The 27551-nt window shown below is 45.9% G+C and overlaps 1 protein-coding gene across 1 annotated transcript in view; it reads left to right on the top strand.

The window, feature by feature from the left end:
• Positions 1–27551, top strand: part of epha8 (eph receptor A8) — a 102614-nt gene that overhangs the window by 25806 nt on the left and 49257 nt on the right. The window contains exon 2 of the mRNA XM_045691677.1: positions 17321–17385. Within this exon, the coding sequence (XP_045547633.1) occupies positions 17321–17385 (65 nt within the window). The remainder of the gene's footprint in view (positions 1–17320; positions 17386–27551) is intronic.

The raw sequence follows: 27551 nt of genomic DNA, 5'->3' as shown, positions 1-27551 counted from the left end.
ATGTTGGGCTGATATTTTCATTATGTACTTGAGCTGACTAATACTTAAAGGTGGGTAATTGACCCTCCGCTAAGCCCCACCCCAGAATTTTGGGCAACCAATCAACCAATTGTCGTTGAGTCCGACACCTCGGACAAGGTCACGTTTAAATCGCATGGAAGCCAGTGAGTGCTATGGCAAAAACTGAGAGTTTTCATTAAAAAATACATGTTTAAATGGCTAAATAATTTAACAGTGCACCAGGGATACTTGCTACTGTGATTCCTGAAATGCAGAGCCTGTTGATTAAGTATTTTTCAAATCCAAAATTATACTTTTGTTACATTGTTTGCTAGCTCAGCTGGCTCCGCTGCTAGCTCAGCTGTAAAATTGAATGTATACTGGCAGCAATTGGCCATTAAGTAACTAAAATTTATTTTACAGTACAGCTACTGTAATCTAATTTACACTATATTACTGGAATTACCCATGCAACGACATATTACCCAGTGTTCTTTGCAAGTTACATTTATTTACATTTTGGTCATTTAGCAGGTGCTCTTATCCTTACAAACTTACAATCATTGCATTCAACCAAGGTTGATAAAAAAAAAAAACATATCACAGTCATAGCAAGTAAAACGTTTCTGTAACCCTAACTGAAAATGTTGTGATATATCTCTGACTGTCTCTGGTTAGTGCCAATACAATACTGAGATATTCACGGTAACTTGATGCCAGAGCAATGAAACACAGTACAATACAATAAAAGTGACTATTAAACTGTAGGAAAATTATTTCTACAGTATTTTACTGTAAATTACAAAGGATAAGAGCTAGCAGGTTGGCTTTATGCATATGCATATTACAGCATATTACTGAATACTAGGTGTTTCATATCACTTGCACTTCTAGAGGCCTAAACAAAGGCTTCCAAACTGGCCGCAATTACAGGGGAAAACAGATCATATCGATATGGGTAAATATTCAACCATTAAAAGGTTTAAGACTCGATGCCACACTGATCTGTTCCCTATACACATTTAGTTGTGTATATAAAAACAATTTCAGTAGTTATCATACCCCTTCATTGAAAACTCCTTTCGCGGGACTCCCGAGTGGCGTGTAGCAGTCTAAGGCAATGCATCGCAGTGCAAGAGGTGTCACTACAGAACCCGGTTCATTCCCAGGCTGTGTCACAACCGGCCGTGATTGGGAGTCCCTTAGGGCGGCACACAACTGGCCCAGCGTCGTCCGGGTTAGGGGAAGGTACGGCCGGGGGGGCTTTACTTGGCTCATCATGCTCTACCGTCTCCTTGTGGTGGGCCAGGCACCTGCAGGCTGATCTTGGTCGTCAGTTGAACTGTGTTTCCTCTGACACTGGTGCGGTTGGCTTTCGGGTTAAGTTAGTGTGTGTTAAGAAGCACGGTTTGGCGGGTCATGTTTCGGAGGATGCATGACTCGACCTTCGCCTCCTAAGCCTTTTGAGGAGTTGCAGCAATGAGACAAGATCGAAATTGTGGAGAAAAAGCGTCTAAAATTCCCCCCCAAATCTTTTTAACTCCTTTCGCATTAGACACATTTGTGACTCTGATTTATCATTTGATGTACATGCCAAAGATTTATGTGAACGATTCAAAACAAGAGGCTATAAAGAATAATTATTGGACAATTGCCATAAGAGAGTAAGACAAACTGGGCGGAATGCGTTATTGCAACAAGGTCAAAGGAATTTCTCTCATCCCTCTACAACTTTGGTGTCCAGCTACAGTCCCCTTTCATGGTCAATCAAGGAAGTAGTTAATGGACATTGGCATATATTACACAGCGACCCTAGCTTTGGTAAAGCATTTGAATCGCCCCCAAGGTTTTCCTATAAGAGATCCTCAAATTTATAGGATTTTTTAGTAAGGTCAGATTTGGCTAAGAAAAAAGGATTGCATTTCATGAGTGGATAAAGGTTTGAGGTAGAATAACATGTAATGCAAAATATGTTGTATATCTCCGTAAGTGTTCCTGTAACTTTTATTATGTGGGTAAGACCAAACAAGAACTTAAGACATGGATATGTGAGCATAAGAGCTTCATTCGCAACCACGATGAAAAATCACCTTTTGCCATGCATTTCAATAGCAATAATAATGAACTAAGTGCCTTACGTTACTGTATATGGGTAATGAATTGGTGAAGGCGCCACCCAGGGGAGGAGATAGGGAAAAATGACTTCTCCAAAGAGAGGCATATTGGATAGACTGCTTGGGAAATCTTGCCGCAGCAGGCCTCAATGAGGAATGTTCCTTTTCTTGTTTTTTTGTTGTAGAAGGCTATACATATATAGGCCAAAAATACCCTCTTAACATTTAGGCTATGACATCGTAATGTATCTTTATTGTGTTTGTATATGTTTTTATTTGATTTTCATGTCCCCCACAGCTCCCCCTGCTGGGTTCTCTTGATTGGGCCAATACTAAATGTGAATGTACAATTATGCACACCTGTGTTTGGTGTTGTTGTGACATTGATTGCCATTGCCTTGCATGCTGAAGAAGGGGTCATACCTGAAACGTTTGTGCGACAATAAAAATATGTACATTTAAGTTTATTCGCCGGAGTGCTGTCCAATTTTATTCTTTGGAAATACTACCACATATCACTTGAATTGACACAGGACTCTCATAAACTGGTGCAACAAATATAGCCACTTACAAGTCATAACCTTAAAATACGTTAATGAGCCAATGATTCATTCTACTCCCACAATATTTCTCCAAAAACATCATAATTTACAGTATGCTGCAATAAATATATAGCAAAACAGCAATACAGTACTTTTTTGTTAAAACCCTCCTGTTATGTTCGTTTCATGTTAATTAATTCTGTGTTCCCGGTCCAAAATGAGCGCCACATTATAGCTGATTATAAATCCATAATAATACATATATTATCACCTAATATTGTTTTAGATCTTTTTATCAACTTAAGTTCTTCTGAACGTAACACGTTTTGAACTTCTATTTGCTAGTTATGGCCTGTAGGCCTCATTGACCTGAGCTCATACAACTTGTTTTTGAGTAAAAAAAAGCATAATGTATCGATTATTATTTTGACTATAACAAATACTCAGATGAAACATATTGTGCTATTTATCACAGACTACTTTGTGTCAAAGTTTAACAAGGACTCTCTCCTCTTCACCAGTGTCATGATCAATGATATGATCAAGAGCCTCACATACAGTATATCGTTTGGTCATTGTGTTGCCACAGAATGAATTGTGAGCAAGGCCTCAAAAAGCTTTATATACCAGAGCTGCTAGAAAAGTTCTATATATTATTGAAACAATGTTGCGATTGTTTGTGAGAATGCCAACAGGTGTGGTTCCCGTGGGGGAAATGTTCTATTGGGGAAAGGTTCCCATGGGGGTTGCCATGGAAGCCAAGAAGGGGAGTGAGGTCCATCTGATGAATTGGCATGTGCATGAACTCAATTTTATACAATAATTGTAGTCTCACCCGTTCATTTCTAACGACCGGTTATTTTTGACCGAGAACACCACAGGTGTACAAAAGTTAAATAAAACACCCAAAGTGTTATTAAAATCATCAAAATGTATTTTGTCTGTTCAGATGCCCGTTGTGGACTAAGTCATGAAACCTTATGACAATCAGATTAAATTAACTACATTTTTCAGAGAGAAAACTTGTAAACCGGTCCAATTCGACCGGAACACAGCAGGAGGGTTAAATTGCATTGAAAATAAAATCAGCAATTGGTAATAGTGAATATTTTATTATATATTTCACTATACCAACTGCTATTTAGTGTTGTATAACACTTAAGTTTATCTTAGTGACTACAGGGCAAAACAGATCAAAATGACATGGCCACTCAACCATTGAAGGTTTGAGACTTGCTGCCACACTGATGTGTCGCATACAGTATATACACTAAGTGTACAAAACATTAGGATCACCTGCTCTTTCCATGCCATATACTGACCAGGTGATTCCAGGTGAAAGCTATGATCTCTTATTAATATAACCTGTTAAATCCACTTCAATCAGTGTAGCTGAAGGAGAGGATACAGGTTAAAGAAGGATTTATAAACCTTGAGACAATTGAAACATGGATTGTGTATGTGTGCCATTCAGAGGGTGAATGGGCAAGACGAAAGATTTAAGTGCCTTTGAATGCGGTATGGTGGTAGATGCAAGGCACACCAGTTTGAGTATGTCAAGAACTGAAATGCTGCTGCGTTTTTCACGCGCAAAAATTTCCCGTGTGTTTCAAGAATGGTCCACCACCTTAAGGATATCCAGCCAACGGCCGGCCAGTGGTCAAAAAATTTGACATTTATGAAGAGGACAAAGGAGGCTGACTCATCGTGCAGAGCAATAGACGGGCTACAGTTAGTCAACTGATAGTCCAGTACAACATTGGTTCCCAAAGATCCATAAAATAATGGACAACTCATCTTACCTTGACACGAATGGGGTATGGCAGCCGATGACCTTACAGAGTTCCACTTCTTTCAACAAAAACAAGAAACTGTGGATGCAGTGGGCTCAGGAACAAAAACACTGGACACTGGAGAATTGGAAAAACATTGCCTGGTCTGATGAATCTCAGTTCCTTCTGTTTCACGCTGATGGGAAGACTAGGGTATGGAGAAAGCCACATGAAAACATGCATCCATCATGCCACGTGTCAACATTGCAGGCTGGTGTTGGTGGTGTGATGGTGTGGTGTATGTTTTCATGACACACATTGGGCCCCTTGATAAAAGCGGAGCAACGTTTTAATGCCACAGGATATCTGAACGTACAGTGCATTTGGAAAGTATTGACATTTTTCACATTTTGTTACGTTACAGCCTTATTCTAAATTGGTTTAAATAGCTATTTTTCCCTCATCAATCTACACACAATACCCCTTAATGACAAAGCAAAAACAGTTTTTTTACATAAGTATGTACTTATGTAAATAGAGCAAACAGCCATGCAATCTCCATAGACAAACATTGGCAGTAGAATGGCCTTACTGAAGAGCTCAGTGACTTTCAACGTGGCACCGTCATAGGAAGCCACCTTTCCAACAAGTCAGTTCGTTTAATTTCTGCCCTGCTAGAGCTGCCCCAGTCAACTGTAAGTGCTGTTATTGTGAAGTGGAAACGTCTAGGAGCAACAAGCTCAGCCGCTCACAGAACGGGACCACCGAATGCTGAAGCGCGTGGCGCATAAAAATCGTCTGTCCTCGGTTGCAACACTCACTACCGAGTTCCAAACTGCCTCTGGAAGCAACGTCAGTAAAACAACTGTTTGTCGAGAGCTTTATGAAATGGGTTTCCATGTCCAAGCAGCTGCACACAAGTATAAGATCGCCATGCGCAATGCCAAAAGTCGGCCGGAGTGGCGCAAAGCTTGCCGTCATTGGACTCTGGAGCAGTGGAAACGCGTTCTCTGGAGTGATGAATCACACTTCACCATCTGGCAGTCCGATGGACAAATCTGGGTTTGGCGGATGCCAGTAGAACACTACCTGCCCCAATGCAGAGTGCCAACTGTAAAGTTTGGCAGAGGTGGAATAATGCTTTCGGGATGTTTTTCATGCTTTGGGCTAGGCCCTTTAGTTCCAGTGAAGGGAAATCTTAATGTTACAGCATACAATGACATTCTAGACGATTCTATGCTTCCAACTTTGTGGCAACAGATTGGGGAAGGCCCTTTCTTGGTCATGACAATTCCCCCGTGCACAAAGCGAGGCCCATACAGAAATGTTTTGTCGAGATCAGTGTGGAAGAACTTGACTGGCCTGCACAGAGCCTTGACCTCAACCCCATCAAAAACCTTTGGGATAAATTGGAATGCCGATTGCGAGCAAAGCCTAATCGCCCAACATCAGTGCGCGACCTCACTAATGCTCTTGTGGCTGAATGGAAGCCTTCCCGGACGAGTGGAGGCTGTTATAGCAACAAAGGGGGCACCAACTCCATATTAATACCCATGATTTTGGAATGAAATGTTCGACAAGCAGGTGTCCACATACTTTTGGTCATGTAGTGTATGTTAATTATTTTAATTATTTTAAATTATTATTTAACCTTTATTTTACTAGGCAAGTTAAATGAGTGAGAAACAACAATACCATGCACCCACTAGTGGTGCTCTAAAAATTAGGTATAGTACTGTATTCTCAATTACAGTAAATTACTGGCAGCAATTGGCCAGTAAGTTAGTGTAGAATTTCAGGACAAGGTTTATAGATTTCCTAAAATACAGTTTATTACCGTATTCTGTGGGGGTGCAGCATTCTCACTCACGGGTGCAACAAATATAGCCTCTTACAAGGCACACCTTAAAATATGTTAATGAGCGAGAGGCTCTTTCCCTGTCCACAGCATTTTCCCTCAATGCACCAAAATGAATACTGTAGAACACATTTAAGGTATTTTCTAATTAAATCAAACTTTATTTGTCACACGCGCCGAATACAACAAGTGTAGACCTTACCGTGAAATGCTTACTTACAAGCACTTAACCAACAGTGCAGTCCAAGAAGAGTTAAGACAATATTTACCAAATAGACTGAAGTAAACACAGTAAGAATAACAATAACGAGGCTATATACAGGGGGTACCAGTACCGAGGCAGTGTGCGGGGGTACAAGTCAGTTGAGGTAATTTGTACATGTAGGTAGGGGTGAAGTGACTATGCATAGATACTACACAATGAGTAACAGCAGTGTACAAAAGGGAGGGGGGAGATTTTACTGTACGTTCTAGTTTTTTCAATTGTATTGTAAAACAAATGTACTGTATTTTACTGTGCATTCTATGGTAATCTATTGTATTCAGTTTCAACAGTATCATTCTGTTGATTAATACAGTAAGTTACTGATAAAATTACAAAAAAATTGCAACAAATCTTTCTAACACAATTTATGTTATTTTCTCAAAATGTATGTTAGCTAGCTAGCCACTTAATATAACTTATTTTCTCAAAATGTATGTTAGCTAGCTAAGTTACCAATGTTATAAATACAACTCCCATCTGCTGGCTACATCAGGATACAATTTGAGAGCACTAATTACCTCCAAAGGTGCATGCTGACAGTGAATTCAGAGCCATTCAGTGGCTAGCCACACTACAAACAGAATTTTACCAGGTTATGACAGTCCATCACAACATACCCAAGAGTTTCCTGATTAGCAAGGGGTAGTCTGTGTTTAATTTCATTGTGTATTAGAAATACAGTTTGAGATTATTGTGGGGATTTCACCAGTGGTTGAATGGGTAATTCAACTTTCTGTGAAAATGTTGTCCAAGGTTGCAACAGTAACCAAAGGAGGCGTGATTTAGCAAAGGGTCAATTGTGCCATCCATTTGTGACCTTGGATTGAGAGAGGGGCCCAGCGCATCATCAGCGCAAGACGATGGGAAAGAGACACCCTGAGGAAGAGAGGGAGAGAGATGATGGAGGGAGGAAGAGGGGCATGAGGGGGAGGGGAAGGTGGCAGTGCCATCTGTCTCAGTGACAGTGTTCTGACCCACTGCCCTCCTCAGCACCAGCAAACCCAAATTAGGACCATCGCCACGCCAACTAATTACAATACGAGAGATAGAGAGAAAGTAGAGATGAGAAAGTAGAGAACGAGACAGATACAGAGAAAGAAGGGTGTAAACAGTCTAATTTTAATGTGTGGAACATCAGCTGTTGTGACAGTGAACCTTGGGGCAGACATCAATTCCTCTGGATAAGGAGGCTGGTACACAAACAAACGCACGCGCACACACACAAAGAAAGAAAGAAAGAGAAAGAGAGGGAGAGTGAGGGAGAGGGAAAAAGAAAGAGAGAGAGAGCGAGAGAGAGAGAACGAAACAAAATCTCAAAACTGACTAAATTGCTATCTGATCCTATACAGAGAATATGAATTGGCTGATTTATCTCTACTCTGTCAGAGATACAAAGCAGAGACAGATCCTTACCAAGTACAGGCTGAGTGACCACCGATTGGCAATAGAAACCGGCAGATATAAAAAGACATGGCTACCCAAAGAGAAGTGTGTATGTGGTCACTGCAGAAAAGGGGAGGTAGAGACAGAGATGCATTTTCCCTTCACTGTGAGAAATATTCCACACAAAGAGATTCATTATTCACAGAAATTACTACATTTATTCCAAATTGTATCTTATTAAACCCAGAGGAAAAACAAAAAATACTAATGGGCAAAGGAGCAACGGCTCCTCTTGCAGCAAAACATGTATTTTCCTGCCATAGCCCAAGGGACACTGAATAATAACATCTGCATAGTAAGCAGTAACTTACTTATTATTTGTATTATTATTATTATTATTATTGTGATTATTATTTGAAATAGTAGTGGTACGGGTAGTATGGGTGATGGTAAGAGTAGTAGTTTAATGATGGTAGTGATAGTTGTGGTAGTAGTAGTAGTAAGGATGATGGTAGTTGTAGTACTGGGTAGAGATATTAGAGGTAGACATTCTACTAGTGGTTGTGGTTGTAGTAGGTTAGTTGTAGTATTAGTGTTAATAATAGTGGTGGTAGCATTCATTTTAGTAGTAATAATAGTAGCATGTTCATTTTCCATGTTTAGCCTTTCAGTGTCCCTACTATTTATTACATTTTTTTATTTTTACTATTGAATGTTACTATTTCATTGTTGTTATTTCTATTATTTATTTATTTGTTTTATTATTTACTACCATGCTATCTTATTATTCTTCATGATTGTTATAACAATGTATATTATATAAATTGTTGCTTTGGCAATATTGACGCAATGTTTTTGATGCCAAAAAAGCGTCTTGAATTTGAAAGAGGGAGAGAGAGACAGAGAGAGAGACAGAGAGAGAGAGCGAGAGGGTGCAATAATATTACACGGAATACTGGCACATCTACACATAATGAAACAGGAAATACACTGCCAGAGAGAGTGAGAAACTAGCTGGCACAGGTTAAGATTTATAGCCCTCTCTGGTCCTGGCTAGGGCGAGATCTAGGGGACCATGTAACTCAGCTGGTCCCGGGGCCCTGGGATCCATCCGTTGGCAGTGAGTATGGTGCCAGAGGCTGGCCTTGGCTGGAGGAGGTGGCTCGCCAACTACGGCAGAGGAATGTGGTACTCCGGCCACAACTGTCGTTGGCAGCTGGCTGGCTGCTGCTGGGGTTGGTGACTCTCTCACCACTGCTGAAGGCGATGGCTACCATGGTGGAGCAAGTTGAGACCCCTGGACGAGGCTCATCAGGGATCTGGAGGCAGGGGCTGGCTGGGCCCCAGAGATGAGATCAGGTGGTTCCCCAGGTGCAAGAGCAGGAGAGTCTTCCCGTGCAGGAGGGGAAACTGACTATGGACCTGATATGGAGAACAACTGAGAGCTAGAACAGTGGTAGATCTCTGGGCCTACTGGAGGAATAGGTAACTCTGAGCCTAGTCGGGTAAGAGCCTGATGACCCACCTGGGCTAGGGACTGAGGGCTGACTAGGACTGGTGACAGCGTACCTAGTACAGCTGAGAACTGATGACCAAGTTATATAGACTGAGGGCCTAGCACAGGAAACTTGTGGCCTATCAAGGCAGGAAGCTATAAGCCTGAAAGGCTGCAGGCTATATAGGTCTGGAGACAGCAAGCCTAGTGCAGCAAATGTTGGGCCTAGTAGGACAGGAGGCTCTAAACCTGGTGGGCTAGGCAACTGCCTACCAACTAAGGCAGGGGGCTGCGATCCGTATAGGGCCAGAAACTGCAGACCTGCAGACGAGGCAGCTAACTTAGGTCTTAGCTCTATAGGGGGCTCTAAGCCTGGCAGGATAGGGAGGCACCTTACCCTAACTGGGTAAGGTGCCTAAGGCCTGGCAGAGCAGCACACTTAGGGGGGAGGGGGGGTGTAAGGGTACGTCTGACCTACCGAAGGGCAGGATACTCAAAGCCTACCTGAGAGGCAGAGCACTGAAGGTCTAGCAGAGAGTCACGGAACTCTAAACCTGACCCTACCAGGAAGGGCGGGAACTCTGACCCTGCCGAGAAAGAAGGGAACTCTGACCCCACTGGGAAGGAAGGGAAATCTGACACTGCCGGGAAGGAAGTGAACTCTGACCCTGCCGGTTAGGAAGGGCACTCTGACCCTACCGTGATGGTGGGGAACTCTGACCCTACTGTGGTGGCGGGGAACTCTGACCCTACTGTGGTGGTGGGGAACTCTGACCCTGCCGGTTAGGAAGGGCACTCTGACCCTACCGTGATGGTGGGGAACTCTGACCCTACTGTGATGGCGGGGAACTCTGACCCTACTGTGGTGGTGGGGAACTCTGACCCTACTGTGGTGGTGGGGAACTCTGACCCTATCGTGGTGGTGGGGAACTCTGACCCTACTGTGGTGGTGGGGAACTCTGACCCTATCGTGGTGGCGGGGAACTCTGACCCTACCGTGGTGGTGGGGAACTCTGACCCTACTGTGGTGGTGGGGAACTCTGACCCTACTGTGGTGGTGGGGAACTCTGACCCTATCGTGGTGGCGGGGAACTCTGACCCTACCGTGGTGGTGGGGAACTCTGACCCTATCGTGGTGGTGGGGAACTCTGACCCTACTGTGGTGGTGGGGAACTCTGACCCTATCGTGGTGGTGGGGAACTCTGACCCTACCGTGGTGGTGGGGAACTCTGACCCTACCGTGGTGGCGGGGAACTGGATGTCTAGGTCAGGGGGAACATTGGGGGTGACTACTGGTGGTTCACCCGGGGTGATGTCGGATGGGTCCACCATGGAGCGGACTGGAGGGTTCCCTGAGTTGAAGTCTGGAAGATCTGTAGGTATTGGGGTCCTCAAGCTTGGAAATAACAGGGTGCTAGCAGTTGGGGCCAGCAGGGACCCCCGGCCTGAGACCGGCAGGTCCCACCAGGCAGAGGCTAACAGGGCCGGGCCAGCAGGAATGGTTTGAGTCCTTGTGGCCACAGCCTGAACTTCGAAGACAGGATGGGGCTTATCCCACCAGTCTGAGCAGTCAGCTGTGAATGTCCTCACCCACTAGTACTTAATGCTGATTGGTTTTGGTTCTGTGTGCTGTCCAGTTAGAACACGATTTGAGGCACACACACACCACACACACACACACACACACACACACACACACACACACACACACACACACACACACACACACACACAGCTGCTTCCATTGAAGGGATTTATATAGGTGTGGTTCTAAAAGCGAAACAGATACAATCATTATGATCCATGAAGGCCAATCACATTTAGAGGGCCAGACTTTTTTACAGAGAGAGCGAAAGGCATAACAATACTGTACGTGTTTCTCTGGAGCTCAGTTGGTAGAGCATGACTCTTGCAATGCCAGAATAGTGAGATCGATTCCCGCGACCACACATGTAAAAAAGGTATGCATGCATGTAAGTCGCTTTGGGTTAAAGCTTCTGCCAAATTGCATGTATTATATTATACAGACCATACTGAGTATGAGGATGAGGTTTAGGCTCCCAGGGCTCGGAGGGTAAACTGGGTCAAGGTGACATCACCTGCTGTGATTCTCCACTCCTGGTTGCTGTGACAACGGCCCCGGCCTCAGGCATCCTACCTCATCTATCACACCTGTCACAAAGGTGTGTGTGTCTCTGTCTGGTGTCACAGCCCAATTCAGTGTGAGCTGAGCTGTGCAACACAAAGCGGTGTGACACAGAGATACAAAACCTTCCCAAACAAACTCACCTACGCCTCCACATTTCTCCGGGTCACCTTGGAGCCTGCATTAACATGAGCCCTGGGGGGTGGCTGGCTGTCTGGGCTGGGATATGTCTCCATGCTGGATGGATGGCTGAGGCTGGGGTTGGAATGGAGAAGTATGAGTTATAAATGGGAGTGTGTGCTGATTGACTTTATTGATCACCCAGTGAGAAACGTCAACGCTGGGAAGGTGATTAGTTAGCCCATTAAAGTCTGACCCAGCAGCCACACACGTGTGTGCGCAGCAAGGTTATTATAGTAAACTAAAACTAAGGCTAAAACTAGTTATGTTAACTGAAATAAAATAATTAAACCATTTGAAAAACTAAAACTAAACTAAAGCTATGCTGAAACGATTATATTTGACTCCAAAACGAACTAAAATATTTTTTCTAAATTGTCTGCAAAAATGTCATGGGGTTTTCAAGCTTTTGGGGGGTTTTCAAGCCTCTGAATCTGACAGGTAAATGCTTCAAGGTAATGGCGAGGTTTCAAATAGACCTTGCTTGTGCATCATTATCACCAAAGTGCATCTACAGTGTATATACTAACAAGAGACTGGACTCATGGGAATACTTTTCCACAAATGTGGAAGGCAGGCAAGTGCAGGCGATAACATTCTAGCCAATGAGAGGGCAGATTCAAATTTGATCAACAGGCACAACCCTGATATAACATTGTTTTTGTCAAAGTTGCCGGGATGCCACATGCGTCAACTTATACATCTATTTCATGTTAACTAAATTTGACACTCTCCCATTGACCACCATACAAAAAAATCCCCTCTTTCACTGGTTAACGCTTTATTTTTGCTACGTAGCTAGCGTAGCCAAAGGGCGATTTCAGAATGTGAGCTATTTTTATTTATTTTTTATTTTATTTCACCTTTATTTAACTGTCACAGTTGTTGTCGGTAGAAATGGAGGACCAAAACGCAGCAGGTACGTGAATGCTCATCTTGATTTTTAATTAATCTCAAAAATGAACATACAAAATAACAAAACACAAAAAACGAACACTCGACAAATAAACAGTCTGGTAAGGCACAAGGCTATACACAGAATAATCACCCACAAATCACACATACAAACACACCCTAATATATGGGACTCTCAATCAAAGGCAGATAGACAACACCTGCCTTCAACTGAGAGTCCCAACCCCAATCAACCAAACATAGAAACACACAACCTAGACTAACCATAGAATAAACTAAACATAAACCAAAACCCGGAATTACTAAATCAAACACCCTTTACACAAACACACCACCCCGAACCACATAAAACAAATACCCCCTGCCACGCCCTGACCAAACTACAAAACAATTAACCTTATATACTGGCCAGGACGTGACATTAACCAGGTAAGCTAGTTGAGAACAAGTTCTCATTTACAACTGCGACCTGGCCAAGATAAAGCAAAGCAGTGCGACAGAAACAACACAGAGTTACACATGGAATAAACAACCGTATAGTTAATAACACAATAAATAATAAAAAAATTAAAAAGTCTATATACAGTGTGTTCAAATGGCATGAGGAGGTAAGGTAATAAATATGCCATAGTAGCAAATTAGTTACAATTTAGCAGATTAACACTGGAGTGATCGATGAGCAGATGATGATGAGCAGATGATGGTGTGTAGGTAGTGATATTGGTGTGCAAAAGAGCAGCAAAGTAAATAAAAACAATATGGGGATGAGGTAGGTAGATTGGGTGAGCTATTTACAGATGGACTATGTACAGCTGCAGTGATCGGTTAGCTGCTGAGATAGCTGATGTTTAAAGATAGTGATTTCAGCGATTTTTGTAATTCGTTCCAGTCACTGGCAGCAGAGAACTGGAAAGAAAGGCGGCCAAAGGAGGTGTTGGCTTTGGGTATGACCAGTGAGATATACCTGCTGGAGCATGTGCTACGGGTGGGTGTTGTTATCGTAACCAGTGAGCTGAGATAAGGAGGAGCTTTACCTAGCATAGACTTATAGATGACCTGGAGCCAGTGGGTCTTGCGACGAATATGTAGCGAGGGCCAGCCGACTAGAGCATACAGGTCGCAATGGTGGGTGGTATAAGGCGCTTTGGTAACAAAACGGATGGCACTGTGATAGACTACATCCAGTTTGCTGAGTAGAGTATTGGAAGCTATTTCGTAGATGACATCGCCGAAGTCGAGGGTCGGTAGGATAGTCAGTTTTACTAGGGTAAGTTTGGCGGCGTGAGTGAAGGAGGCTTTGTTGTGAAATAGAAAGCCGATTCTAGATTTGATTTTGGATTAGAGATGTTTGATATGAGTCTGGAAGGAGAGTTTACAGTCTAGTCAGACACCTAGGTATTTGTAGTCCACGTATTCTAGGTCAGAACCGTCCAGAGTAGTGATGCTTGTCGGGCGGGCGGGTGCGGGCAGCGAACGGTTGAAAAGCATGCATTTGGTTTTACTAGCGTTTAAGAGCAGTTGGAGGCCACGGAAGGAGTGTTGTATAGCGTTGAAGCTCATTTGGAGGTTAGTTAACACAGTGTCCAAAGAAGGGCCAGATGTATACAGAATGGTGTCATCTGCGTAGAGGTGGATCAGGGAATCACCAGCAGCAAGAGCGACATCGTTGATATATACAGAGAAAAGTCGGCCCGAAAATTGAACCCTGTGGTACCTGTCAGAGGTCCGGACAACAGGCCCTCCGATTTGACACACTGAACTTTGTCTGAGAAGTAATTGGTGAACCAGGCCAGGCAGTCTTTTGAGAAACCAAGGCTATTGAGTCTGCCGATAAGAATATGGTGATTGACAGAGTCGAAAGCCTTGGCCAAGTCAATGAAGACGGCTGCACAGTACTGTCTTTTATCGATGGCAGTTATGATATTGTTTAGTACCTTGAGCGTGGCTGAGGTGCACCCATGACCAGCTCGGAAACCGGATTGCACAGCGGAGAAGGTACGGTGAGATTCGAAATGGTCAGTGATCTGTTTATTAACTTGGCATTCAAAGACTTTAGAAAGGCAGAGCAGGATGGAAATAGGCCTATAACAGTTTGTGTCTAGAGTGTCACCCCCTTTGAAGAGGGGGATGACCACGGCAGCTTTCCAATCTTTAGGGATCTCGGACGATACGAAGGTTGAGGTTGAACAGAGGTTGAACAGACTGGTAATAGGGGTTGCAACAATGGCGGCGGATAATTTTAGAAAGAGAGGGTCCAGATTGTCTAGCCCAGCTGATTTGTACGGGCACAGGTTTTGCAGCTCTTTCAGAACATCTGCAATCTGGATTTGGGTGATGGAGAAGCTGGGTAGGCTCGGGTAAGTAGCTGCAGGAGGTGCGGAGCAGTTGCCCAGGGTTGGGGTAGCCAGGAGGAAATCATGGCCAGCCGTAGAGAAATGCTTATTTATCGGTGGTGACCGTGTTACCTAGCCTCAGTGCACTGGGCAGCTGGGAGGAGGTGCTCTTGTTCTCCATGGACTTTAAAGTGTCCCCAAACTTTTTGGAGTTAGAGCTACAGGACGCAAATTTCTGTTTGAAAAAGCTAGCCTTTGCTTTCCTGACTGACTGTGTGTATTGGTTCCTGACTTCCCTGAACAGTTGCATATCGCGGGGACTATTCGATGCTATTGCAGTCCGCCACAGGATGTTTTTGTGCTGGTCAAGGGCAGTCAGGTCTGGAGTGAACCAAGGGCCATATCTGTTCTTAGTTCTACATTTTTTGAAAGGGGCATGCTTATTTAAGATGGTGAGGAAATTACTTTTAAAGAACGACCAGGCATCCTCGACTGACGGGATGAGGTCAATATCCTTCCAGGATACCCGGGCCAGGTCGATTAGAAAGGCCTGCTCGCAGAAGTGTTTTAGGGAGCATTTGACAGTGATGAGGGGTGGTCGTTTGACCGCGGACCCATAGCGGATGCAGGCAATGAGGCAGTGATCGCTGAGATCCTGATTGAAAACAGCAGAGGTGTATTTGGAGGGCAAGTTGGTCAGGATAATATCTATGAGGGTGCCCATGTTTACGGTTTTAGGGTTATACCTGGTGGTTTCCTTGATAGTTTGTGTGAGATTGAGGGCATCTAGCTTAGATTGTAGGACTGCTGGGGTGTTAAGCATATCCCAGTTTAGGTCACCTAACAGAACGAACTCTGAAGATAGATGGGGGCAATCAATTCACATATGGTGTCCAGGGCACAGCTGGGAGCTGAGGGGGGTCAATAACAGGCGGCACCAGTGAGAGACTTATTTCTGGAGAGATGAATTTTTAAAATTAGAAGCTCGAACTGTTTGGGCATAGACCTGGAAAGTATGACAGAACTTTGCAAGCTATCTCTGCAGTAGATTGCAACTCCTCCCCCTTTGGCACTTCTATCTTGACGGAAAATGTTGTAGTTGGGTATGGAAATCTCAGAATTTTTGGTGGCCTTCCTAAGCCAGGATTCGGACATGGCTAGGACGTCAGGGTTGGCGGAGTGTGCAAAAGCAGTGAGCAAAACAAACTTAGGGAGGAGGCTTCTGATGTTAACATGCATGAAACCAAGGCTTTTTTGATTACAGAAGTCAACAAATGAGTGTGCCTGGGGACACGCCGGGCCTGGGTTAGCCTCCACATCATCTGAGGAACAGAGGAGGAGTAGGATGAGGGTACTGCTAAAGGCAAGCAAAACTGGCCGTCTAGTGCCTTGGGGAATAGCAATAGCAATACAAACATTAAACTCTAAACTTCCAGTGGTCGGTCAAAAACAGCAAAACCCCTTATGGGATTACTTTGAGTACTTTCTGTCAGATAGAGGTAACAGTACTTGACCCTTCTTACATGTACTACTAAAGTTAAAAAGCATTGGATTGGTGGTAGCATGGACAAGAGAGAGTACCTAACCTAACCTATGACCTGACCCATCATCTTACGTATTCTTATTGTCATGACATCCAACAAATGTAAACACCTGGAGTTAGCTAAACAGCATTGACACTTGGATTGGAACCGGTGCTATGATCAGATGACATGAAAATAGAGATTTTTTGCCACGCACACCAGTGGTGGGATTGGGGTCTAAATAAGGATGCATAAGCAGAAAAGAACCCCATACCTACTGGAAAATATGGTGGTGGGTCTTAGATGTTATGGGTCTTTTTGCTTTATGGGACAATTTGTATTATTTCTTTTGTACAGTCTTTTTTTCTTATCTTTATCAAGGTTTCCAATCATTTTGGACCTGACTGTACTTTCTGTTCCTAACACTGAAAATAAAACTGAAAATAAACGAAATAAAAACTTGCAAATCAGGTCAGAAAAAGAACTGAAACTAAACAGATTTCCTAATAAAAATGTAATAATGAATCGAAATAAAACACAAAACTATAATAACCTTGGCACACAGACACACTCACTGTTACCAATATGTAATATTCTTCAGCTCAGGAATGGGAACGATAGCTACCTGTGGGAGACACAAAGCCATTTAATGGTGTTTCCAAATGTACAAATACGTATCACAGATGTCTTTGCAGCTGTCCATGCACGCTGTTCGTTATAGTGTGTGTGTGACTGTGAGTACTACACACATTTCATATATATTTATCCTCACAGATGTTCTTTCTGTTTTGTAGTGAATCTACTAGACACATCCTCAATATCAGGAGACTGGGGCTGGCTAACATACCCATCACATGGGGTAAGTATTTCTCCTGTGTGTGTGTGCGTGCGTGCGGGCGGTCGTGTAATCCATCTCAGGACTGAAGCAGAGATACAGTGGAGTAGTGAAGTGTATTAACTAGAACTTTTTCTTGAAAGTGCCAGTAAAGTGTAATAATGACCCACTGGACACAGACGTCAATTCAACGTCTATTTGAAATGAAATGATGTGGAAACAACGATGATTCAACCAGTGTGTGCCCAGTGGTGAAATGCTGTCAATGCATGGAACTGGTACACTGATGTCCTCATTATTCTCCCATCAGCGTCCTTTCCGCCTATCTCGTCAGTCTGACACATTGTTTGATCTCACAATACAGCAAAGAGGAGCGGGAAGACAGAGGCAGAGAGAAGGAGGCGGAGAACAAGGGGAAAGAAGAGGAGACAAGTGTAAAGCACTTTGAGACGCAGTGACAAGTGGGAAGAAATGCGATCCATTTATATAGTTATTGTTAAGAGGCAGAGGGGGAAGATAAAAGACAGAGGAAGAACGACGATGGGGGGAGTGGGGGGGTTGAGCAGGAAAGGATGAAAGGGGATGAATAAGATAAGTAGTAAATGTTGTATATGTAGCAGAAAGAAGAGACCAATAGAACTGGTGCAGGGAGGAGAAGGAGAAGCTAAGGAGAAGAGGGAGGAGAAAGAGAAGTGAAAGAAGAAGCAGGAGAGGAGAGAGCTGGCCCCTGTTTCCTCCTCAGTAAATTAGCATATTGTAACAGTGGGGGATGATGCGTGGGGTATTGAATTAGCCACTCTCAGAGTGATCAGGGCAGTGAGTTGTCCCTGTCCTGCCACACATGCTCACACACACATACACACATACACACACAAACACACACACATGAATGTGCGTTAGAGCTGTCACTTTCCTCTCCACGCTCCTGTCAGAGATGTCACCATGGTGATTTACCCAGCATGCCTCACTCCCCACTGGGACACAATTACCCAATCAACCAATCAGCTCATTGTCTGATGATGTGATTGTTAAGAAACAGACATGAGAAAATAGACTCCTCCGGCTGTAGAGTTGGGCCAGTGGTTCCCAAACTTTTATAGTCCTGTACTCCTTCAAACATTCAACCTCCAGCTGCGTACTCCCTCTAGCACCAGGGTCAGCTCAATCGCAAATGTTGTTTTTTGCCATCATTGTAAGCCTGCCACACACACAAACTATACGATACATTTATTAAACATAAGAATGAGTGTGAGTTTTTGTCACAACCCGGCTCGTGGGAAGTGACAAAGAGCTGTTATAGGACTAGGGCACAAATAATATAATAATAATAATCAATAATTTTGCTCTTTATTTAGCCATCTTACATATAAAACTTTATTTGTTCATCAAAAATTGTGAATAACTCACCACAGGTCAATGAGAAGGGTGTGCTTGAAAGGATGCACATAACTCTGCAATGTTAAGTTGTATTGGAGAGAGTCCGTCTTAAATAATTTTCCACACACAGTCTGTGCCTGTATATAGTTGTTATGCTAGTGAGGGCCGAGAATCCACTCTCACATAGGTATGTGGTTGCAAAGGGCATCAGTGTCTTAACCACGCAATTTCCCAAGACAGGATACTCTGCAGCCCTATCTCGAAATCTGGCAGTGGATTCTGATTAAATTCAATTTTCACAGAATCGCTTGTTGCAATTTCGATGAGGCTCTCTTGTTCAGATATCGGTAAGTGGACTGGAGGCAGGGCATGAAAGGGTTAACGAATCCATTTGCTTGTGTCGTCCATTTCGGGAAGGTACCTGCATAATTGCGCACCCAGCTCATTCAGGTGCTTCGCTATATCACATTTGACATTGTCCGTAAGCTTGAGTTTCATTTGCACACAAAAAAATCATACGGCGATAGAAAGACCTGTGTGTTGTCCTCATTAATGCAGACAGAGAAGAGCTCCAACTTAATCATAGCCTCAATGTTGTCCTGCACAGTCCCTGTAATCCTAGATTCAGATCATTCAGGCGAGAAAAAAACATCACCCAGATAGGCCAGTCGTGTGAGAAACTCATCATCATGCAAGCGGTCAGACAAGTGGAAATGATGGTCAGTAAAGAAACTTCAAGCTCATCTCTCAATTCAAAAAAATGTGTCAATACTTTAACCCTTGATAACGCTTGTAAAAGCGTTACATGGTCGCTGCCCATATCATTGCATAATGCAGAAAATACACGAGAGTTCAGGGGCCTTGCTTTAACAAGGTTAACCAGTTTCACTGTTGTGTCCAAAACGTCTTTCAAGCTGTCAGGCATTCCCTTGGCAGCAAGAGCCTCTCGGTGGATGCTGCAGTGTACCCAAGTAGCGTTGGGAGCAACTGCTTGCACGCGCGTTACCACTCCACTATGTCTCCCTGTCATGGCTTTTGCGCCATCAGTACACATACCAACACATCTTGACCACCAAAGTCCATTTGATGTCACAAAGCTATCCAGTACTTTAAAAAATCCTCTCCCGTTGTCCTGATTTCCAGTGGTTTGCAGAAGAGGATGTCTTCCTTAATTGACCCCCCATAAATGTAACAGACATATACCAGGAGCAGTGCCAGGCCCGCCACGTCTGTTGACTCATTAAGCTGTAATGCAAAGAGTTCACTGGCTTGTATGCGAAGCAGTAATTGTTTCAAAACATCTCCTGCCATGTCGCTGATGCATCGTGAAACAGTGTTGTTTGATGAAGGAAATTTCTGTATAGTTTTTTGGGCCTTTTCCTCCAGCATTGTTCCAGCCATATCCACGGCAGCAGGAAGAATTAAGTCCTCCACAATAGTATGGGGCTTGCCTGTCCTAGCCACTCGGTAGCTCACCATATAAGATGCTTCTAGCCCCTTCTTATTAACGGTATCTGTTGCTTTTATACATGTCTTACTACTCAAAAGTTGTCTTAATTCTCGCTCAAAAAACACCTGTGGCCTATTTTTCAAATTGGCATGTTTCATTTCTAAATGTCTGCGCAAGAGAGAAGGTTTCACCCACAAGAGAGTAACGGTTAATGTGATTGGATGTTAATTATTTGACTAGGCTACCTGTATTTGTGTAACGGCTGTCTACGGAAGAAGTGGACCAAAATGCGGCGGAGTTAGGGTTCGTCATTTTTAATGTTACGAACACTATGCAATTAACAAAACAACAAAACTGACAGCCAACACAGTCCTGTCAGGTGCAACAACAGTGACAAGCACACTTACCCACACCACACAACGGAAACGTAGGCAACTTATGTGTGACTCCCAATCAACCACAACCCTCTACAGCTGTGCTTGATTGGAAGTCACACGGCCAAAATTAAATGAAACAATAAAACACTTACTCCCTTCTGCCACGTCCTGACCCAACTACACCCTCTACTGGTCAGGACGTGACAGTACCCCCCCCTCAAGGTGCAGACCCCGGGATGCACCTAAAAAAAGGAAAAACACAAAAAAATCCCCAACAAAAGGAACACCTAAACAATAAGGGAGGGAAGGGAGGGTGGCTGCCGTCACCGACGGCACTGTGCTACACCCTCCCTCCCCAACCCACCTATCCTGGAGGTGGCTCAGGTGCAGGACGTGGACCTCGCTCCACCTTCGGCGTCGCCCACTCTGTTGGCGCCCGATCGCTGCGCCGGGCAGACGGGCCACTCGGGCTGACCCTGGCAGACGGACCACTCGGGCTGGGTCGGAAGGCATGCGGGCCACTCGGGCTGGGCCGGAAGGCATGCGGGCCACTCGGGCTGGGCCGGAAGGCATGCGGGCCACTCGGGCTGGGCCGGAAGGCATGCGGGCCACTCGGGCTGGGCCGGAAGGCATGCGGGCCACTCGGGCTGGGCCGGAAGGCATGCGGGCCACTCGGGCTGGGCCGGAAGGCATGCGGGCCACTCGGGCTGGGCCGGAAGGCATGCGGGCCACTCGGGCTGGGCCGGAAGGCATGCGGACCACTCGGGCTGGGCCGGAGGGCAGGAGGACCACTCGGGCTGGACCGGAGGGCAGGAGGACCACTCGGGCTGGACCGGAGGGCAGGAGGACCACTCGGGCTGATCCTGACAGGCCGGGCACCCTGGCAGATCAGGGCAGGCGGGCACCTCTGGCAGAACAGGGCAGTCCGGCCACTCCGGCAGAACAGGGCAGTCCGGCCACTCCGGCAGAACAGGGCAGTCCGGCCACTCCGGCAGAACAGGGCAGTCCGGCCACTCCGGCAGAACAGGGCAGTCCGGCCACTCCGGCAGAACAGGGCAGTCCGTCCACTCCGGCAGAACAGGGCAGTCCGGCCACTCTGGCAGAACAGGGCAGTCCGGCCACTCTGGCAGAACAGGGCAGTCCGGCCACTCTGGCAGAACAGGGCAGTCCGGCCACTCTGGCAGTTCAGGGCAGTCCGGCCACTCTGGCAGTTCAGGGCAGTCCGGCCACTCTGGCAGTTCAGGGCAGTCCGGCCACTCTGGCAGTTCAGGGCAGTCTGGCCCCTCCGGCAGTTCAGGGCAGTCTGGCCACTCCGGCAGTTCAGGGCAGTCTGGCCACTCCGGCAGTTCAGGGCAGTCTGACCTCTCTGGCGACTGTTGACTGGCGGGCAGCTCTGACGACTGTTGACTGGCGGGCAGCTCTGACGACTGTTGACTGGCGGGCAGCTCTGACGACTGTTGACTGGCGGGCAGCTCCGACTCAGGATTCACCAGGCTGGGGAGACATAACGGAGGCCTGGCTTGAGGAGGTGGCACAGGAGAGACCAGGGTGGAGAGACCCACTGGAGGACCGGTCCGTGGAGGAGACACGGGCTTGACCAGGATAGGGAGATCCACTGGAGGACTGGTCCGTGGAGGAGACACGGGCTTGACCAGGATAGAGAGACCCACTGGAGTACTGGTCCGTGGAGGAGGCACGGGCTTGACCAGGATAGGGAGACCCACTGGAGGACTGGTCTGTGGAGGAGACACGGGTTTGACCAGGATAGGGAGACCCACTGGAGGACTGGTCCGTGGAGGAGACACGGGCTTGACCAGGATAGAGAGACCCACTGGAGTACTGGTCCGTGGAGGAGGCACGGGCTTGACCAGGATAGGAAGACATGCAGGAGGCTTGGTTCTGGGCGTAGGTACAGGATGTGCAGGGCTGGGAAGACATGGAGGAGGCCTGTTTCTGGGCGCAGGCACAGTCTTTACCAGACAACCAGCACGCACCTCAGGACGAGTATGGAGAGCTGCCTCAGGTGACATCATACCCACGACACGCTCATTAGGGCGAATGCCGTACTTTATGCACCACACTAGCAGCTCTCTCATCTCTCTCTCTCCTAATTTTCCCATTAACCCCGTCACAGTCTCTGTCTCATAGCCCTCGCTCACCTCCAATGTCATCCCGACTGGCTCTGGTTCCGACCTCAGCTCCACCGACTGTCCCGTGTGCCCCCCCAAAAAAATATTGGGGCTGCCTCTCGCGCTCGTTGCGCTCTCTCTCCTCGTAGTATCGCCTCTCCGCTCTCGCCGCTTCAATCTCCCACTGCGGGAGGCGATAATCCCCAGCCTGAGTCCATGGTCCCTCTCCGTCCAGGATCTGTTCCCATGTCCATTTGTCCATAACGCAGTAGTCCTGCTGCTCCTTCCTCTTCCGCCGCTTGGTCCTGGTTTGGTGGGTAATTCTGTAACGGCTGTCTACGGAAGAAGTGGACCAAAATGCGGCGGAGTTAGGGTTCGTCATTTTTAATGTTACGAACACTATGCAATTAACAAAACAACAAAACTGACAGCCAACACAGTCCTGTCAGGTGCAACAACAGTGACAAGCACACTTACCCACACCACACAACGGAAACGTAGGCAACTTATGTGTGACTCCCAATCAACCACAACCCTCTACAGCTGTGCTTGATTGGAAGTCACACGGCCAAAATTAAATGAAACAATAAAACACTTACTCCCTTCTGCCACGTCCTGACCCAACTACACCCTCTACTGGTCAGGACGTGACAATTTGACATTGTGCTGTTATTTTGATGAACACTAATTGGTTTAATTATATTTTGGCAGTGAATTAAAGGCTACTCAGGTGAGGGAAAAAACTCACCCAAATGTTGGAATATATAAATGTACTGTTTGAATTTTTTATTTTCTATGTGAATCACATTTTTATTTTGCTTACCCCCGACGGACTACCTGAGTTGGGCAAACTCTGTGAGATGTCAGTTTGAAGTTGGCATAAACGTTCCAAGACAACTATCAAGCGATGAAATCAAATAAAATGTTTGTCAGGTGCGTCGTAAAAGCTAGACCAAGGCGCAGCGGGTATCATGCTCATCTTTATTTATAGTATAAGAGAACACTTAAACAAAATATAAACGAACGCCAAACAACAGTTCTGTAAGGACACAAGCACTATACGAAAAACAACCACCCACAAAACCCAAAGGAAAACAGGCTGCCTAAGTATGGCTTCCAATCAGAGACAACGAAAGACACCTGCCTCTGATTGGAAACCCCACTCAGCAAACCTGGAAAATGGATCATAGAAAATGAAAACTAGAACCAAAATCCCCTAGACAAAAAACCACAAAACAAACACCCCCTGCCACGCCCTGACCAACTACAATGACAAATAACCCCTTTTCTGGCCAGGACGTGACAGTACCCCCCCTCCAAAGGTGCAGACCCCGAATGCACCTCAAAACAAAACCCACAAAAACCACCCCAAACCTAAAGGGAGGGAAAGGAGGGTGGCCACCGTCAACGACGGTTCTTGTGCTTCACCCCCCCCCTTCCCAATCCTCCCACCACGGAGGTGGCTCTGGCTCTGGCCGCAGCTCCGGACTGGAGGGCGACTCTGGCAGCTCCGGACTGGCGGGCGACTCTGGCAGCTCCGGACTGGCGGGCGACTCTGGCAGCTCCGGACTGGCGGGCAACTCTGCCAGGGGCCTGGATCTGGGCACAGGCACAGGATTCAACATGCTGGGGAGACATGCAAGAGGCCTGGCTCTGGGACCAGGCACAGGATTCACCAGGCTGGGGAGACATGCAGGAGGCCTGGCTCTGGGAGCAGGCACAGGACTCACCAGGCTGGGGAGACATGCAGGAGGCCTGGCTCTGGGAGCAGGCACCGGATAGACCGGGTCCTGGAGACGCACTGGAGGTCTGGAGCGCACGGCCTGCACAACCCGTCCTGACTGAGTTGTCACTGTAGCCCGGCACGGGCGAAGCGCTGGCACAGGGCGAACTGGGCTGTGCTGGAGATTGAGGGCTGCCGTGCGTAGAGCAGGCGCAGGGTAGGCTGGACCTAGGAGACGCATTGGTGGCCAGATGTGCTGCGCCGGCGCACTTCTCCCTGGCTGGATGCCCACTCTAGCACGGCACTTGCGGGGGGCTGGTATCGACCGCACCGGACTGTGTGTGCAGATGGGCGAGACCGTGCGCACTTCCGCATAGCACGGTGCTCTCCACATCAACCGCTCCCCACGGTAAGCACGGGGAGGTGCCTCAGGTCTATTGCCTGACTCCGCCAATCTCCCCGTGTGCCCCCCCCAAAAAAAAAAAATTGGGGGCTGCCTGTCAGGCTCCTGTAGCTGACTTAACTTCTCCTCCCAGAATCGCCGTTTCGCCTTCCAAGTCCATTTTTCTCCACTCTTCCCCTGCTCCTTACCCCGCTGCTTGGTCTTCTTTAGGTGGGTGGTTCTGTCAGGTGCGTCGTTAAAGCTAGACCAAGGCGCAGCGGGTATCATGCTCATCTTCTTTATTTATAGTATAAGAGAACACTTAAACAAAATATAAACAAATGCCAAACAACAGTTCTGTAAGGACACAAGCACTATACGAAAAACAACCACCCACAAAACCCAAAGGAAAACAGGCTGCCTAAGTATGGCTTCCAATCAGAGACAACGAAAGACACCTGCCTCTGATTGGAAACCACACTCGGCAAACCTGGAAAACGGAACATAGAAAATGAAAACTAGAACCAAAATCCCCTAGACAAAAAACCCCAAAACACAACACAAACACTCCCTGCAACGCCCTGACCAACTACAATGACAAATAACCCCTTTTCTGGCCAGGACGTGACAATGTTATTGGTCACATATTCATATTTAGCAGATGTTATTGCGGATGTAGCGAAATGCTTGTGTTGCTAGCTCCAACAGTGCAGCAATATTTAACAACTCACAACAATACACACAAATCTAAAAGTAAAATAATGGAATTAAGAAATATATAAATATTAGGATGAGCAATGTCGGAGTGGCATTGACTAAAATACAGTAGAAAAGAATACAGTATATAATATGAAATGAGTAAAGCAGTATGTATACATTATTAAAGTGACTAGTGTTCCATTATTAAAGTGACCAGTGATTCCATGTCTATGTATATAGGGTAGCAGCCTCTAAGGTGCAGGGTTGAGTGGTAGCCGGCTAGTGATGGCTATTTAACAGTCACATGGCCTTGAGATAGAAGCTGTTTTTCAGATAGGGAGTTCTACTCCGCATCACATATGTTATGTAAATCTCATCTCAGTGGTGAAAATACCCTTAAAAGCTCAGTTTAAGAAGGCTCTTAGAAAGCTCTTAGTCAGAACCATAGCAGTGCTTAGCAGAGACCTCTCTACCGCACGTATCTGCACTCAAGACTTTAGAAAAAGGGTAATTCAAAAATGTGAGGTATAATGAAAATGTACTGGATCATTTGATTTGATTTGACAGATGTGAGGATTTATCTTGATATTCCTCACTTGGTATTCCATGAATTCCTATGTATGTGTTCACATCCCTGCAGTGGCATGTTTATTGTGATGCCTCTCACACATGGGGTTCTGTATGTGTGTGAGGAATAAATAAACTGCAGGAATAGAAGGACAGAAAGAGATGACTGGCAGAAAATGTAACTGATAGTATGGGAATGCATATATATGTGGACATTTCTGTGTTTCGGTGTGTGTGTGTGTGTGTGTGTGTGTGTGTGTGTGTGTGTGTGTGTGTGTGTGTGTGTGTGTGTGTTTTTTGGTGTGTGTGTGTGTGTGTTTTGGTGTGTGTGTGTGTGTGTGTGTGTGTGTGTGTGTGTGTGTGTGTGTGTGTGTGTGTGTGTGTGTGTGTGTGTGTGTGTGTATGTTGGCAGTAGTGGTGAGTTGCTGAGCTGTGGTAGCATTGCCCTTGTGGAGGGAAGGCTCTCCCCCATGGGATCTGTGATAAACGGGAGTCATGACAGCTTCTGTAACGAAGAAGACTGATAGGCCACTACACACACACACACACACACACACACACACACACACACACACACACACACACACACACACACACACACACACACACACACACACACACACACACACACACACACACACACACACACACACACACAGGGTCACAGGCTCACATAAAGACAAAACTCTGGTAATTTTGCTACTCTGATGGTGTATGAAATGTTCCACCCAGCAACACCAGTTTTCTGTCATCTCATTTTTTACTTTGACCTCTCATCAGGCTTTAGAAACCCTCTGATGAAGAGAGAGAGAGAGAGAGAAAGAGAGACAGAGAGAGAGAGAGAGAAAGAGAGACAACGAGAGAGAGAGAGAGAGAGAGAGAGAGCGAGAGAGTGAGCGAGAGAGAGAGAGAGAGAGAGAGAGAGAGAGAGAGAGAGAGAGAGAGAGAGCGAGAGAGAGAGAGAGAGAGAGAGAGAGAGAGAGAGATTGAGAGAGAAAGAGACTATGGACAGAGAGTGAGGTGTGCAGAGATAGAGACGTATCCCACTGCCTATAGGAAAAGAAATAACAGCAGCAATGGCTGGGCTGCTGGTAGATTAGTCTGTGTGTATGTGTGCGCGTGTCTGTGTCTGCGCACGTACATGTGTGTGTGCACGTGCGTGTGTGTCTGGTTTGTGTGTGTGTGTGTTTGTGTTACTGGGTTTGTGGTATGGATTAAAATTGTCTCCCTGCTGCTCATCGATTGTGAAATCCTGGACAGGCCTAGGAAGAGACAGAGAGAAAGAGAGGGGAGGGGAAAGAGAGCATACCGATGTGTGTGTGAGCGCCAGTCAGAGATGAAGGGAAGGAGAGAGGGAGCGATGGCGAGGTAAGCACTGGAGAGATAGAGGAAGAGGGGAACGTTCCAAAGCTTGTGGCTGACTGTGTGTCCAGGAAACATGAAGCGTAGAATGCGTATAGAACAGCCAAAGTGTGAACACTATCTT

The sequence above is a fragment of the Salmo salar genome, chromosome ssa12 (assembly GCF_905237065.1).
Source record: "Salmo salar chromosome ssa12, Ssal_v3.1, whole genome shotgun sequence".
Taxonomy (NCBI): domain Eukaryota; kingdom Metazoa; phylum Chordata; class Actinopteri; order Salmoniformes; family Salmonidae; genus Salmo; species Salmo salar.
This window is presented reverse-complemented; position numbering and strand designations above follow the sequence as displayed.